Raw genomic sequence first — 16,743 nt, 5'->3', positions numbered from 1 at the left:
TCTGAAGATTAAATCTATCACCCACCCAATCATAAAGCAAGTATTTACCTTTTTTTAAAGTTTAGTTGAATTTTGTTTTATTTACGCTTTGGCTCTTCTATAGTTCACACAGCTGTTTGGAAAGTAACTTTTGCACAAATACTTCCAGCTTCAGAAATTATCTGATATTCTTTTTCCCATCAACCAGTATTTTGATGGAATATCTTATAACTACTCCAACAGGACCCTAGCCCTACTACACCAGGAAAACCTACAAGGTAAGTTTATATGGTTCACCAGCGAATGCACTGATATACCATAATGAAAACAAGAACAAACTGTGTTGTTAAAGGCATTTAGGTTTAGGCCTCTGCAAGAACAAACTTCACACCATATTTTCATCTCTTCTCCAGCAGACTCTTAGAGGAAATAATTTTTCCGTTCTTAACTCTCCTCTTTTTGTGCTGCAGACTTTTTTCAGGATAATAGTTTTTCCCATTTCCATACTATCTGAAGTGTGCATTTACATAGTTTAAAAAGAGGGTAATAAACAACAACAACAACAAACAAACAAAGAAAACAACTCCTTCTTGCATGAGGAGAGAGACTAGCTAAAGTATTACATTAGGGGGTTAAATTCTCCGCCCTGCAATCCTCCGAACTCCCTTTAGGCATATGGCAATCTTTCATTACCTTGGTTTTCATGTTGTATTAAAGAATGACAAATAACGCTTTGCTACCTGTAGATTGCTGCAACACTGAACTATACGGGCTTTGAACTGAAGATGCTAAATAGACATAAATAACACGAACTTTATGTAAACATTTTCCTTCCCTTCTAAAAATGTGCTGTAATGAACATCTGAGAACACTGCAAACAGAAAGAGCCATCACCAACACACCTATTGACAGGCTAACTTAACAGACTGGACACTAAATACATTCAGATCAGTTCCCAGAGAGTATGAATTAACACTACAAAACCACCAAGAGTCCACCACCATTTATAAGATTACCCAAGTGCCACCAGTGACTAACCAGTTAACGCACAGCGGAGAGAGGCCAGGAGCAACAGCCTGGCTGCTCCCAGGTGAGAAGGTCTGTAGCCCTTTTCCTTGAAAGTTCCTCTCACCAGATCAAATAGTTCAGAGAGGAAAATACCTACCAGATAAGGCAGTATTTCAAATTATCCCCCCACCCCATTAAGGTACACAATTTTTCTAATAGATACTAACAAAAAAGATCTGTTCCACACATCTTCTAAAAAAAGAAGTACTTGGAGGGATTTACAACCCCTCTCAGGAATCAGATTCAGTACTCAAACTGAAAAAGGTATACATACCGTGTCTATCAAAGCAGGATAAACCTTGTCTGCTTATTGATATTAGTGTATTACCAATGTAAAGCTTAGAAAGCACCTGGATCAGTGCTTCCTTAGTGCAAAAGGTTTTATAAATCCGCAAACCTTAAACTAGTAAGAACTACTGAAACAATCTATCAGCTGCAGCATGAAATCAGTGGTCTCATAATATTAAGGTGGATTAATCTTAAAGGGGATCTAAAAAGGCTTTTTACCTGCCAAAGACTAATTCTGGGTTCTGTCTTTCCTCTGCAACAACTGACAACATGACTAAGAACTAAAATCAGATAAGAAATTGCATTCCATAAATGGTTTTAGTTGTTTGCAAAGACACAATCAAACTGGGGGGGGAGAGGAGTAAAGAAATGCGGCATAAGCACTGAAGCATTAAAGAAAGTTATATTTAATGATTTCATTCTAAAATGCATTTGCTTCTGTTAAGCAAATAAACAAACCTACCGACTGTGCCACATTTTAAATGGAACCTTAAAAAATCATTTTCATTTTTAAATTCCGTAGCTCACAAAATGAAAAAGTGTTTTCTGTTCATTAGTATACTTCTACTCCAGCCTGAACACCTCAGTCCTTCCTTTAGGATAAATAAGAAGTATTGGCATTTGTTTTGATACAAACACCACCTTCAGCACTGTCAATTTTTACCCCTTTGTTCTGTGATATGACTTCTCTCAGTAACTTCACAGATCTCCTGGGAACTGTTAAAGACTCCTTGTATTGGCAAGAGCTGGCTCCCGCGCAGCCAGGCACAGTGGCAGTAGTACCAGCACACAGCACAGCACGCCGTGTCCTGGCTAAAAAGACAGGAGTCTATTTTCATAGCTTCCCAGCGTAACAGTGTTTCAGTGGAGATCTACTGTTTGCTTCTCTCAGCTGATTCTTCTTCCTACTGTTCTTGGATAAGTAGGATAAGTAGGATCCTGTAACTTAGTTTTGTTAAAAAGGTATTTTCCTATTAGTTTTTCCTTTATTAAGAATATGTTTCTCCATGGAAGCAGATACGGTCTGGGCTAAAACTCTTGCCTCATGAAATGCCTTGCCCTTTCATTCTTTTCCTTACAGAAAGAGGTAAAACTACCCCTCCTATCCTTCTTCCATTTTGTATTACATATTGTGTAAAGTAAACAAATCTTAATAGAAATAAACGAGGCTTTCCTTTAACTGACAGCCCTCTCTTTCTTCTCAAAAAGTCCGTTCAGACTTGAGCTTCCACCTGCTACCTTGATCTCAAAGAGACTCGCAAACATTTGAGCCCTTACGGTAAGTAAAAAGTTGTGTCATTTTGCAAACAACAACTATGATATATGAAACTATGTTTTAAAAATTTAGATGTAAGCATCTGCTAGATCACTAGGTTTCTACATGAAGACTGCAAAAGAAATCTCCCAGATGATGTTTAAGGAAAGCGAGCTACACAGTGGCCATTCACACTAGTTCATATCTAAAATGGTACAGCCCTAACAGAGGCAACAGAGGAAGAAAATGGGAAAGCAGATGGAACAGAAGATTCTGCCTGAACGCACACTTGCCATTTTGCTAAGAGAAATAAAAATTGTAAAGTCTGAATTCAGTCAAGAGATTAAAAAAAAAAAAAAAAAATATCCAAGTGTCTTTTTCACTGCAATTGAGACACAATTGACCAAATTACATCACTGATAATCAGAAGTCAGAAAGAAATTTAAAATGAAAGCAGTACAGGTTATCAATATTTTCAGAATCACTCAAACGCTACAGGTTATCAATATTTTCAGAATCACTCAAATGCACACATTTCTACTTTCTGACAACTAGATTCTAATTTTTTATTTTCTGGTAGTAAAGAAAAACAAAACACAGAAGCTAGTCTTAATCTGCCACAAAATTAATCTTGAAAATTGAAGTGCTGATTATTAAGAAATGAAGCCAAAACCAAAACTCCTTCCTCAATGTGTTTACGCAGGTGTGCCATCTGGTGGAGATGCTTCGTTTTCTTATGTTAAACCTCAGTGATGGATTTTTATTATTTAACATATATACTAAGATTTAGCAACAGGTTTTCAAACTATTGAAAAGATCATGTAAAAGATACCGCATACAGGCTAGCTGTATATACAACCAAGGAAGTCTAACAACAAGGAGCTGAATATCTTAACTAACAGTAACCTCTAAAAAATGAAGTGTACCAGCAATCTATGAGTGATGAAAGCACCCACAAAACATACAGGACCTGGTACAGGTTATTAACTCAGTCTGAAGACAAGTATCACTAACCCAGAAAGTTGTAATTTCAGGATGAAGGTTTTTGACTCCAGCCTCTCGACTGACCTGCTACAGACTTTGTGAGCACAGCTACAAGAGAGGCATACCATGTGCCCACTATTCTGTTGAACACCAAACTATAAATTGATGTCTCGGGAAAATACAGAGAATTTACTAATCTGTTTCTTTGCCCACTTTCACCTTAGGGATCTCTTGGGCTGGATGTAGCATCCTAGAACTGCACTAATGCAGGTGAACTGTCAGCATCTGCATGGTGCCTGTCAATGAGTTCCATACACCTAATTGCACATCACATTAAGAACCAGACTTTGGTTTCCTTTGAAGGTAGCTCCACCTTCATTCTGTGCCCCCTCATTCTGCTACCAGGACAGACAGTAAACAAGCAACACTCATCTTTTCCATGCCATTTTTGACCTTGTACATTGCTGTAACATAGCCCCATTAAAACTTCCTCCCATTTTTCTCCAGAATGAGAACTGCTACTTTACTTTTCCTAACACAGAAGTTATGCCACATATTATTACTGTTTTCCTTTCCTGCCTTCTCTGAACCTTTAACAATTTTAGCATATCATTTCTGAGACAACGAAACAGAACTGCACATAGTATTCAAAAGATATAGATGACCCAGGAATTTGTAGATAATTACATTCTTTGTTCTGCTTTTGCTCCTTACTAAATGGTTTTAACAAAGGATTTCCTTTAACTGCTAAAAGTGCTGTGCTGGTATTTTCTTGGAACTACCTATCGCTTCTCTAAGTTCAAAGCCCATGCTTTATATGAGAAGATGTAATTGAGTTCTGCCTTCCCCCTCCAGGTGTGTAGCACTTAATATAATATACACTGGATTTCACCTGCCTGACATTTTACTGCCAAGTCACTCACTCTCTTCAAAATTACCGTTATCAGCTCTTGTCCCTACTATCCTGAATATCTTTGCATCACCATCAAACTATGTCACCTCACTGCCTGCCCTCTTTCCAAGGTACTTATGAATACACTGATCATCATAGGACTGCAGAACTCTACCAGTAACCTCTCTATTCTGCAAGGACTGATCATATATACTCCACTTCTTTTCAATTTTTTACACTGATTTCCACTTATGCTACAGTTACATAGGTGGGTTTTTTTCATTTTTCGTGATAGACCTTATCAAAAGCTTTTTGGAAATCCAAATATTCTGCATCTTTTGCCAACCAGTTTCAATGGACTTAGAAAGCAAAGGCTGAGCGATTTTCAGTTTCAAAATAAGGAGGAGGAATTTTTCAGTGATAACAGGGCTTGTTTTAATCTCAGTATCCAACTGTTTTCATCTGTGCGTTATCCTAGAAAATAAGGACGTCTACTCTTCAAAAAGCTCAATGCCAGATTAAGACATCTGTGCAATAAAATAGCTGGGCTTTCACCATATGAACCTTTGTTTCTGACCAAATGGAGGCCAAACATAAGATTTTCAGTCCCAGAATTCCAGTGCTGAGTTTTCACCACCAGTCTTGAAGTACAAAGCTAGAACCTTCTTGTTTCTAGGTAAGAAAAGGATGAACGTATGTTCTCTTTACTATTGCATCTTACATGGTTTAAGATATTCAGTGCCCTCAGAAAAAACTGCATTTGTAATATCTGACCTTCTGTATGAGAAAGTGATTTGTAATTCAAGATGGCAATACCATACTGAGTGAGAACCTTACGACACCTGCTCCACTGGAAATTTCAGAAGCACTTCTGCTACAGACCGGGGGGGCAAAAAGTGTTGTCTAAAATATATAAAGTTAAATGCTTACTTGGCTTTAAACGGGGAATCAGAGACAGCATTTTTTGCTTCCATCAAACTCTCATATTCCTTTGCCCTGAAGGAGAAAATATTAATTATTATTGACAATTGTCTACACTGTACAATATGTAATACCAGTGAGATAATTCTAACCTTTGGGGTTTTTGTCTTTCATAGTAACATACAGCATTTCTGTCAATTCTGCCCTGTCATGATCCATACTGATGCTTAACTACTGACCATTAACAATTTATAATTAAGATTACTACTTTAGAATAACACCAGTACACAAATGGTATATTTGACTTTCCAAATGGTAGAAAATGGAACGAGCAATGTACACAAAACTGCAGTAACCTACTGCTTATTATAGAATTATCACATTCACCTGATGAAAATATTAGTTATTTAGACAAGGTAGTGCAGACCAGAAGATCGCTACATCATAGAAATTATAATTAGCATATAATTTGTTAATATTTACAGGTACAGGAGTATTTTTTATGTAACTAATGACTGTATTGTAACATAATGAACCTTGTTAGTCATACAGCATAGACGTAAATACTTCCACTCAAATGACTGCTTTACTGCTGGAAACAGAAACACAAATCTCTTTACTCCCTTAAAAGTATTATTTAGACTGGCCATGTGCCAAAAAGTAGGAAGCCAGAGACAAGACACTTTTCCACTGCTTGTTTTGACTTCAGTCAGCCTGTGCCAACACATGAAAATCGTGACAAGCTCATCAAGCAAAACAGGATTCACGGTGGTAATCCTGTAGCCTTTTTTTTAACAACATATACACAACACAAAGTAAAACTAATCCAGACACTACAGTAATGCATAAAAATTCAGTTCTCAGACACAGAGCCCTGAGATGAAGAAACATCCAGCAGGCAGTAAAAGCATTCAGCCATTAAAAACATCTGATCTGTTAAAATTGCCCTTTCAATTACTATTCTGAAATGAAGACTTCACAGATGCAACATAGATCTCTAGGGACTTCAGGGAGATACGCTGTTCAAACCTCTGAAGGTCGTGTTCCCAGATAACAAGGGACAACATCATTAATGGCTTGGAAAATTCTTCAGAAAAAGTTTCCTTCGGGGGTGTGTACAGTTAACTGCCACGATGGACTAAACCTGTGATTATGTATGCAATCCACCCATCTCTACCAAGAGCACCATAACAAGCCCCAGAGGGAAGTGCCAGAAGCCCCCGAGGACAGAAGTAGAAAAAAGATATGACTCAGGGCAACTTTCAACCATAACAATGGTGTTTCCTATTAATTTTCAAGGTATTCTGAATATTTAACTGCTGTCAGTTGGCATTCTTGCCAACTTTACAAATGTCCAATTGTGGGTTTTTTGGTTTTGTTTTTTTCAAATCTAAGATTTTGACAACGGCTTCCAATGGGAAATGTGTTTCATTGCTGCACTGCAAGAAAAAATAAAATATTTTTTAGTTCCTATTATTTCTCTCACATAAATCTATTTTCTGTTCACCTATGTGGACCAAGCTTTCCAACCCTACTCAAATTGCTTGCTTCATCCATACAACCTATGCTACAGGCAAATATTTTTACATTACCACTACCTCTGATTTGTGGATCATTAATAAAGCTATTAATCACAACTGAATTTAGTATTAAAACATGAAGGTGAGATTCCTTTATTAACCTTTTGCCTTCATTCCTGCCTCTTAGCCAGAAACAACACATTTCAGCTTTGAGTTCTGTACAGACAAGTCAGTCAAACGTAAATGATTACCTAAAATATCTGTTACTAAATGAACATGACTGGAGTGCTTTAAATCCACTGCAAAGAATTTCTCAACTGTACATACCTCCTAGTTGGTAACTACATCTTTACTGCTTGAGGTTAGCTTTTATCAAGCTTCCTTCTGCTGTGCAGGTACCAAAGTAGTCTTCTGCTAGCAGCACATACATGTTAACCTGAGATAATTTACTTAGCTATATATCAGTTGTTACTATAGCACCAGTTTAATGGCTTAGGGTTATAAATATAATTAATAAGACTAACAAAACTTCTCAACATATCTAACAACCCATTGATCACAATTTGTCCCCTCATTCACCTTTGCCCTTCATTGCTTTGATACTGTAATACTGATTTAAGATCTAAAAACTCAGGAGAGCAACAGGAAACTCTCTAGATGCAGTTACTAATTTTTTTCATGTTTAAGATATCACAGCTTTCTAGAAACCAAAATGAATGTATAATTTCAAGTCTTAAGGTACAAGGGATTTGTTATAACTATTACACTTTCTGGAGAAGGGGAACACTTGCAAGTATGTACTAAAATACGGTTTGTAGATAATCTGCTAACAGCTGTGAAACTATATGTGAATTATCAACATAAAATTCTCTTCACCTTCAAAGCATTCGCGATAAATTAAGTAGTTTAACTATGTATTCCACCTAAGTTTTGAGCTGATTTTGAGCCGTAAACTCCCAGCCATCTGGTGGTAGTACTGTCCAGACTGTTGGGCTGAAACTTAGCAGACATTACCTACATTATTCAGTATTTCACATTGTAATTCTGAGGTTATTGCTTTAACTACTTTAGCCACATAACTTACGATAGTCTTCTTTCTTTTTCTGAACATGGAAAACCTCCCCGCCTCACCAGTAATAAGCTAAAATGCAGGAACATCCAGGCAGTATTTGTCATTACTATGCCTATTACTATTACTCAAGTGTCAATTATAGTAACTGTAGAAGACCGGCAAGACTTGCATGGCTAAAATTAATTTCCCAAATGGATGTGGGTTTTTCTCCCCCTCATCAATTTTTTGTTTGAAATTCTGTGGAACAACCTCTGCTTTATATTGCTACTGGACATTTTTATTAGTAAGTCTTCTGAGTTAACATTAGAAGACTCAAGACAAAATCATCAATTTAACTCTGTTATCTTCAAGGACAGTAATCCTATTAAAAAGTTTAGTTACCCTTTAAAACTAAAACCAAGCTTAATGAACATATCTTGCCAATATAACTCCTCTCAGATTTTTAAACTTTCACTGTATTTTTCAACCTTTGTATCACCTTTGTAAAATGATGCCCTTTTGTTACTGTTTTAATTGTAATTTTTGATGACGCATGTGCTGACTCACCCAGCAGTCTGACACATACAAATTCAAAATGTTCTGAGAAAGTTTTTCAGCTATCAGTGCCAATAACAAATTATCATTTGAGCTCATATTCCTAGGTCTGACAAATCTTCAACTAAATTCAACAGAAGCAGCTCTTGAGAAAGAATTAAACTTGGACCCAATAACTGCATTAAATCAACAGGTAATATGAGTAACTCTGCAGCTTAAGCAATTAGAAACCTGGAATAAAATAGTATCCAATTTCAACAATGTGTTCTTCTAATGTGGTATCCAGATAGTGGATTTGCTCATCCAAAGAGGAAAACAATCAGAAACACTAACACACTGTACAAGTATGGTGTTTTTGAAGACTAGCATGCCATTATTAGCACAACTATGAGTTAATAAAACATACCATTTTCACTCTAGCTCTAAAAATCTATTCAGGTGTTTTTCTCTTACTTGTAACCCTTGCTTAAAAACAAGGCTGACAAAATACGTAACAATGATTCTTACCTTCTGTGAAATACTTTTAGAGATAAATGCAAAAATACGTTATAATATTCAGTCAAGTATCAATGTCAGTGGGGGACTATTCAGCTGTGAAGACTGACATTGCCAGTTCATGATATAATGATGTCCTGCATATCATCCTGACTTGCAGAAGTCACTTTTTAGACTAAGAAACCGCAGGTCTGACAACTCACTTTCCATTTTAAGATATTTTTAACTTTCTTGTTGTTGTGACAGGCAACAAAAAATGATTAGATTTAGTCATGGGATTTGACACTACAGCAGGCTGACTTCTATTTGTTGATTACTATTGATTTTCTTTGATACTTCATTTAAAAATCAATAGCTAGAAAGAAAAATAGGCATGGTTTACACAAATTTAAACATGCTATTGTATGCTAGAAGAGGCTACAGTTTTGGCAAGGCACTGGCATCCAATTATGAGAAAAGCTCTTAACAGGTGAAACCAAGGGCTCCAGATCGATACTCAGTTTTCTTTCTCAATCAGAGAAAGTGGCCATAAATTAGGCTCATCAGTGCTATTTTCAAGACACTCCCAAAGCAAATAATTTTAACATTTTTTTCAGCCTTCCACTGTATTCATACTAAAGGATGAAAGGTGAAGTATAGAACAAAACTTAAAAGAAAAAAAAATATTTGTTCTACCTGGAGTTCATCCGTGCCTTTAGCTTTTTGGCTTTCTTTTTAGTTTTTTGTTTCTCCTCTCCATCTTTTAATGGTTCCACAGGAACAGAACTCTCAATCACAATATCCACAATGTACTTTTTCAATGACAGGTGCTCCTGCAGAAAACATTGAAATAATATTTAATCTTACCGTATATGATGGAGATTATAGATTATCTTCCCAGGAAACAACAATGGTAAATATTTAGCAAAAGGTTAAGGAAAGAAGAAAAATTTTACAATAAATTCTGGGTAAGAGTTTATTTCACACTGGAGAGACAACATCATGGACATTTTGTATTAAGGAAGAATAATTACTGAGATAAGGAGAACAAGCATTGTCCCTCATTTTCAAGAAACTGTTATTTAACAAGTATGAACTCCAAGCTGCCATCTTTTCCAAATCTTTTCCAAGCTGCCTTTTAGAGCTACCTGAAACCAATGCCCTACCCAACCGACATCACTCATTGTATTAAATGAGCTAATTCTGGTTTGTGATTTAACTCTTCATGAAAATCTAAACTTAACTTTTTTTTTGTAACACATTGAAACTATGCACTAATGGTACCATTTATTGATGGAATATTACTTTTCCTCCACAGTAACAAATCTGTATTTAAGCAAAATATTGGTAAAATCTCTGCTGCCCATAAAGAAATTCTTTAATTATTAAATAGTACAGCTCTTACATACTGGCATGCAAGAAAGGGAAATGTGATTACACCATATGATTTTAAATAAATGCTTTGTTTCAAGATTTTTTTAAAATGTTACGAACAATTTCCTGTTTCCTTGGAGGTACTTTCAGTGTAAGTATAGACTACCCCAATACAGTTCAACGTCTAAATTTGAAAGAAATATTTATCATTTAAAGATGAATAACCAACAAAGCTATTCCCCTACAGCTGTTCTCAATTTTGATAGATCCATGCTAACCACAAAGGGACATGTAGGTGCTTGTAACAATTCCAATGACTGATGTCAACAGTCCAATTGACTATGCAGAAACTACACATGCAACCACACACACCCCCAAAAGACCAAAACCAAACGAATCTCAAAAAAAACCACAGCTGCTAATGGACGACTACCTTATCTTTCCCTAGCTCCCTCAAGTTAGAAATTTACTTAAAGTACTCTGTGTAGCAAGTTAAAATTTCAACAATCAAGAAGGATTTCTACTCATGCCCCTTCTAAACTGACTTTTCAATTTAAATATGCATTACTGAATTCCACCACTTCTGAACTAGCAATGCACTTCAGAGCCCTTGTCACTACAAGAAACTTAAATTCAATCAACACAATTTTAAAAGTGATCCACTTAAACCACTACAATCCCCACAATTAAGACTACTTTGGTTGAACAGTATGTGTAACCTGGTATTCTGCAATGTCCTTCTGTGGTAATGAAAAGACTAACGGACACGTTCACACTATTGAAAACTCTCCTACAAATACCTCAATGCAAGTGGTGGACACCGCACCTCCATACTGCATTACAGCTGCTTGCACCACTGGGCTACAACAGCCAATTGTTCCCTTTTTTTTTTTTTACAAGTAACAATAAACAACTGGTTTAATGACAGTTATTAGAATACATTTAGCCCATTTTTTATATACTGAGGCTTATATTTGTTTCCTTAAAGAATGCTGAACACACTATGAAGTACAGGGCACCACTGCTTGTTAGGAAAACTTATCCTTGAAAATTGTTAGTGCCACAACCCGATGTGGTCATTTCTTCCTTTTTGGTAACTATCCTTAAAATTCAAAGTAAAAGGTGAAGCATTAAAAAATTTGTAGACAATATTTTCCAGAGAACAACCTATATTTTCTTCCACCAATACAGGAAAATATTATGCCTCTTGAAAACAAAATAAATCTCTGTGAAATTTCCTGGAAAAAGACCATTTAGTTTTTGTAAGTCATTGCTGCATGATATAACCTAGCAATATATATTCAGTCAAAACGTTAATTGAAATTTATATCTTAAATCATATGAATGCAAAATGAATACTGAATTAATATTAGACATAAGGAATCAAGCATAATAACTTAACCAAATTAAAAAATAAGACTGACTATAACTTTACTACACTGCCTACACTGTAGAACTCCCAGTACACCTGAACGTTTTTTCCTGGATATATTGTCCAAATTGTTCCAACCATGGATATTGTTATATCCACATGTAAAGTAATTCTAACAGCTTTTGTAATCATTTCCCTCCCACCTTAATATTGTCCACTAAATTTCAGCAGTAAGTGCTTAAAGGAAAACTTTCTTAAGATATCTCAGAAGGCTGTCCCCTTTGAGCATGACTCGGTAGTACAAGACTAGCAAAACATCCCAGCTCCTGATGAGTTAGTTCTTAACCAGTCTGTAGTAGCACAGGACATAAACCATCCCAGTGCTGGTTATCAAACCCCAGTTCATTTTTGTCTCCTCAGAGAGATGTATCTGTCAACACCCACTTAAAAATAGCTTTTCCTTTAAACTTTCATTTAAAAAACAGAAACATGGTCATGAGGCTGACACTTCATAGGAAATTGTTGTGAGTTTTTCAATGTTAAGAAAAGAAAGGATTTCCTCAGAACAGACTAAGACACTACCCTTGCTTTGCCACCAAGCTTCAGCGTACTTAACCTGTGACATTTTGTGGATGCTCAGTTATTAAAAAAAAGTCTGATACGTACATCGCTGCTTTCCAGACTGAACTAGCCCCCCCCAAGCACTGTAATTTACCATTAGTTTACCTCCTGTCATATGAATGAGATGAAGCACTTGTAATAGACAAAACAAGGACTATTACACCATAATTCCACATCTTTGTTCAACAGTGAAACTGGTTTTTTGGTTCATCAGATCTGAAAATTATTTACTATATCCTTCAAAACAACATCAGAGCAAAACAAAGTTAAGGCTGCCCTTTGAAATGGACACCCCCTTACAAGAGGGGCAGACCATCTTCACCCAGGTGCAGTCAACTTGTGGTCCTGAGCAAACCTGCTGTCAGACTTCTGCTAGGCAGAAATGAGTGAGACAAAGCCCCGTATCCCCTTGGCAGACACTCACCTCTTTCTCCTAATCTTATCTGTGGCTTAACAGATGACCTGAAGAGAACCACAGAGTTCAACAAGCACATTCATTTATCAGCCTGTGAGGGCCAAAAGAGGTCTTGCTGTCAGTAACGCACAGGATGGGTACAAACCATTTTGTTCACATGAACTCAAGCACCCTCATGAACGGTGTTTCCCAGAGCTCTCAGCTTTCACGTGTGGCAGTCTGGATTAATATCAGACTTCACAAATATGGCTCATTAAAGTAAGACTAGAGTAATAATAATACCTTGTGTCACAAAAACAATCACTTTTTGAAGATACAGATCAAAGCGTATGACTACCACAGTAGGCAGATCTACACCATTCAGGTGTGAAACAAGTGTAACTCTTAGGTTGGTACTGAATGACAACTGACACCTGAAGATAGCTGCTGCTATATTATGCTTCAGAGCAGTGTAAAAATATTTATTCCCATGTTCTATTAAGCCTCTACCAGTTATCTGAAAAAATAAAGGTTTTTAAATCCACTGAGTCACATTGAACTACAATACGTCCAATCCTTTAAATCATTAAATTCATGAGTAATTCTACTTGCACAACCATTAGTTGGACAAGGTAACATACCATAAAAGTAATTGCCGTAAGTCTATGAAAGTGAGCAAAGCCAGTGCAGTGTTTAGAAAGCAATCTTTTGTCATCCTCTGAATGCTTTTATTTAAGCAATAACAAAACTATTCAATTTCAGGGATTTTTTATTTCTAATAAAGGTAATGCAGAATAACTGAGTAATCTAGTCACTTGTTCCTGAAAGGGTTTTACCTCTTTTTTTTTTTTTTTTTTTTTACTATTATTTTCATACAAGTAAATGCTAAATGCAGTAAGAATTTCCAAGACTAATTTACCGTTTCCACAGAGACAATCTGGGTTTGTTTTTACAACCACATGAAGGGGCATTACTTGCCCGATTCTGTGCTATGTTGAGCATACTATTCTGACCCAAACCCTCAGGTATTAGTAAACCACCAGAACTTCAGAGAATTTAGACCATTACAAATGCAAAGAATTATTAAGTAAAGGCTCTTTTCTAGTGAATGCCTCCGTTACTAAAATCTGTATTCAGACCTAGAAAATATGTTCACTGCAGTTTCAGTTTCCATACCGGCAATGCTTATTTTATCTGTGCAATTTCTCCACAGCTTTGTTATAAAGACTGCCGTATAACATAGCAATTTTGCTGATTTTGCTCTAACAGAATACCTTTTATCTCAGGATCAAACTAAGACCAGCTATGACTGTTGTTATGTATCAGATTTCTGCCATTATTTTCCATACTTGATAACTCATCCTCTAAGTTGCACAGCTGAGATCAACTATGTCACAAAACAGGGTAACAGCTTCCATGAAGATGGCAGAATCTGTACCACGAAGTGCAGTTAAGTCTGTACTATGTTATGATGTATAGCTGCAAAATGCAGAAATAAGAACTGAATCCTGATGTATTTCTTCATCATCATCTGTTTATAGTCCTCCACATACACCCATACGGTGACAACTCAGTGATGTATTAGAGTAGAAACACTCCTGGTATTTCTCTCCAGTGTTATTTACTTGCATTCCCCAAAACTAAAGGTTAGTTTTAAAACTCACAAGGTATACTGTACCTATTTTCTCTGAGGGAGGCTGTCTCTAGCTGAAAAAGCTTATGAAATATAAAAGTAACCTGGTAAATATATACAATTTGATATTTAATGACATTCTGTATAGACACATTGTTAAGTGAGCCATGTACCTCTTAATAACTTTTATACAACACTGAAGTAATTTGTAAAACAACCAAACTAAATTTCCTGTAAAAGCAGGGTGATAAAAACTAACATTAAATGCATACATAAATCCGCAGCCACCACAAAGCAGACAAAATAGGAATTAGATTATTTAAAAAAAAAGTCTTTCCTTTTCCTCTCTTCTCCCTCCATCCTCAACTGTTCTGACTTTTAGTCACCAAGAATCCTGAAACTTTCTGCATGCAACAGATGGGCTTCATCTACAAACTACGTAAGAAATCAAGTTGCCGAAACCATTAAAGCTAAAACGAGTACGGTCACCTATGAAGTCCCATCCTTGCTGGTTACTACCTAGTCCCATTCAACTGCCTGAAACAGAAAAACTACCCAGTTCATTTAGTATCTTGATGTTGACAGATTCAGTCGACTAAGCATAACTTATAACCAAGTTTTTCTCTACACACTAAATTACACCCCTTTTTCCTATATGACATGTTTATACTACAAGGATTACAGCATTATTATCAGTGCTCTCTGAATTTAATTTTTCTGACTCTAAAACAAACAATTGCAGATTTTTTCCATGAAAAGCCTAGTGAATACTACAAAATGCTGAAATGCTACACAGTTGAGTACAGTCCACTTCAGTTTACATGAGGAAAACCATACCATAAACTAGATTCTGAACCTCGGTAATCTATACAAAATACAACAGCTGGAGAATAAACTTCCAAATTGACAGCCTCTTCGCACAATGTCCATTCACAAGACAAGTACTCTAGAATAGCTCTCCCCATTTAATGACCTGATTACAGCAACAACACCCATGTACCTGACCCTGAAAAATGAAATGCTGGATATGTAAGTATTTATCAAACTAGAACACAACTGTAAAATTACTTTCCTACCCAATCTCTTTTACTGTGACACTTTTGGCTCTCTGTATTACATATAAGCTACTGTTCTTTTCACTACTCAGCAATTATTTATAGTAACTTTATTAAATTGCGATGTACAGTGTGCCAAACAGAATTCTTCCTTACAAAATTTCCTCATTCTAAAATTAGGAGTGAGCATAACACAAATACTTACTTCCCTTTCCTTTCAAGTAAGCATTGCCTTTTCATGAATTCTGCCTGGGGCAAGATTGCACAGGTAGGACAATATTGCAGTAAAGCATCTGTATTTGCTCAAGCTGAGAAGAAAATCACAGCCTGGCATTTGCTGCTGTAGGGCAGTTGTAACTTAAAGATCCTCTGTTCTCTTGTGAGCACGTTACGCCTTGCTGGCTCTCACAAAGCACAATATTCTTCCTAATACGCAGCGGTAACAGCCAGGGAAGGAAGGCTCTGAAAATCCTCCAGTTTGAAGCCAGTCAGTCGCTGGCAGGAGAGGCCAGGATCACCACCTTGTATATCAAGTATTTTCTGCCGCTTTCTATAAGCTCCTGCAAAGCAGCACCACAGCAAAATTTTACTGTCCAGCAACAGGCATGTAAAGGCCTGACCTTTCCAACATACAGTCTGCTTTACACAGGCTGTGACACAGTGCTAAATTAGTTCTGTTTCCATCATGTATAAACTAACCAATTCATGTAAGTGGAAAACTTTTCTGGCTATTGGACTTTCACCCAGAAAACTGAGCCAAAATTACCTTCTTGGAATCTGAAAAGCTTATATATTTTTTTCTCTATTATAATTTTTCATTTTCATTCCTTTCTGTATTTCTGGATTCTGACCAGAACTGAAGCAGAAGTGCCAGAATACCATAAGACTGCTTATTCTTATTATTTCTGTGTTCTTTCCAACTTTGAATCCCCAAGTTTGGAAAGCAAAGACATTCTTGTGAGTGTTCTAACCCAGTTCTGCAGACCAAGGCAACTTGAAGACTATCTGACTCTAGCTATTTATCTAAACTCAATCTTCAGAACTTCCAAACACTTGTTTTTACTTGCCTTCTCATATCAGCATTAAAATAATAGACATGAGGAATATTATAAAGAAATACTTGCAGTAGCCTATATCACATAATAATTGCTGTCATTCATTTACCATTTGAATAAAAAAAGTTAATAGCAAACCGAGTATTATGTGTAAATGTAAGGTACATAGGGAAAATACTCTAGCAAATCAATAGGTAACTATGCCGAAGCACAGATATATCTTTTGGATTTACATCTTTACCTGTTTCAAAA

General features: G+C 36.3%; 1 protein-coding gene across 4 annotated transcripts in view; it reads right to left on the bottom strand.

The window, feature by feature from the left end:
* The window catches only part of SCAPER (S-phase cyclin A associated protein in the ER), a 165,956-nt gene that overhangs the window by 79,239 nt on the left and 69,974 nt on the right, over positions 1-16,743 (bottom strand). For all 4 annotated transcript variants that reach the window (XM_056345106.1, XM_056345109.1, XM_056345107.1 and 1 more), the window contains exons 21-22: positions 9,684-9,820; positions 5,397-5,462 (exon numbers count right to left, since the gene is read on the bottom strand). In XM_056345106.1, the coding sequence (XP_056201081.1) occupies positions 5,397-5,462; positions 9,684-9,820 (203 nt within the window). The remainder of the gene's footprint in view (positions 1-5,396; positions 5,463-9,683; positions 9,821-16,743) is intronic.

This window comes from Falco biarmicus, chromosome 7 (genome assembly GCF_023638135.1).
Source record: "Falco biarmicus isolate bFalBia1 chromosome 7, bFalBia1.pri, whole genome shotgun sequence".
Classification (NCBI taxonomy): domain Eukaryota; kingdom Metazoa; phylum Chordata; class Aves; order Falconiformes; family Falconidae; genus Falco; species Falco biarmicus.
This window is presented reverse-complemented; position numbering and strand designations above follow the sequence as displayed.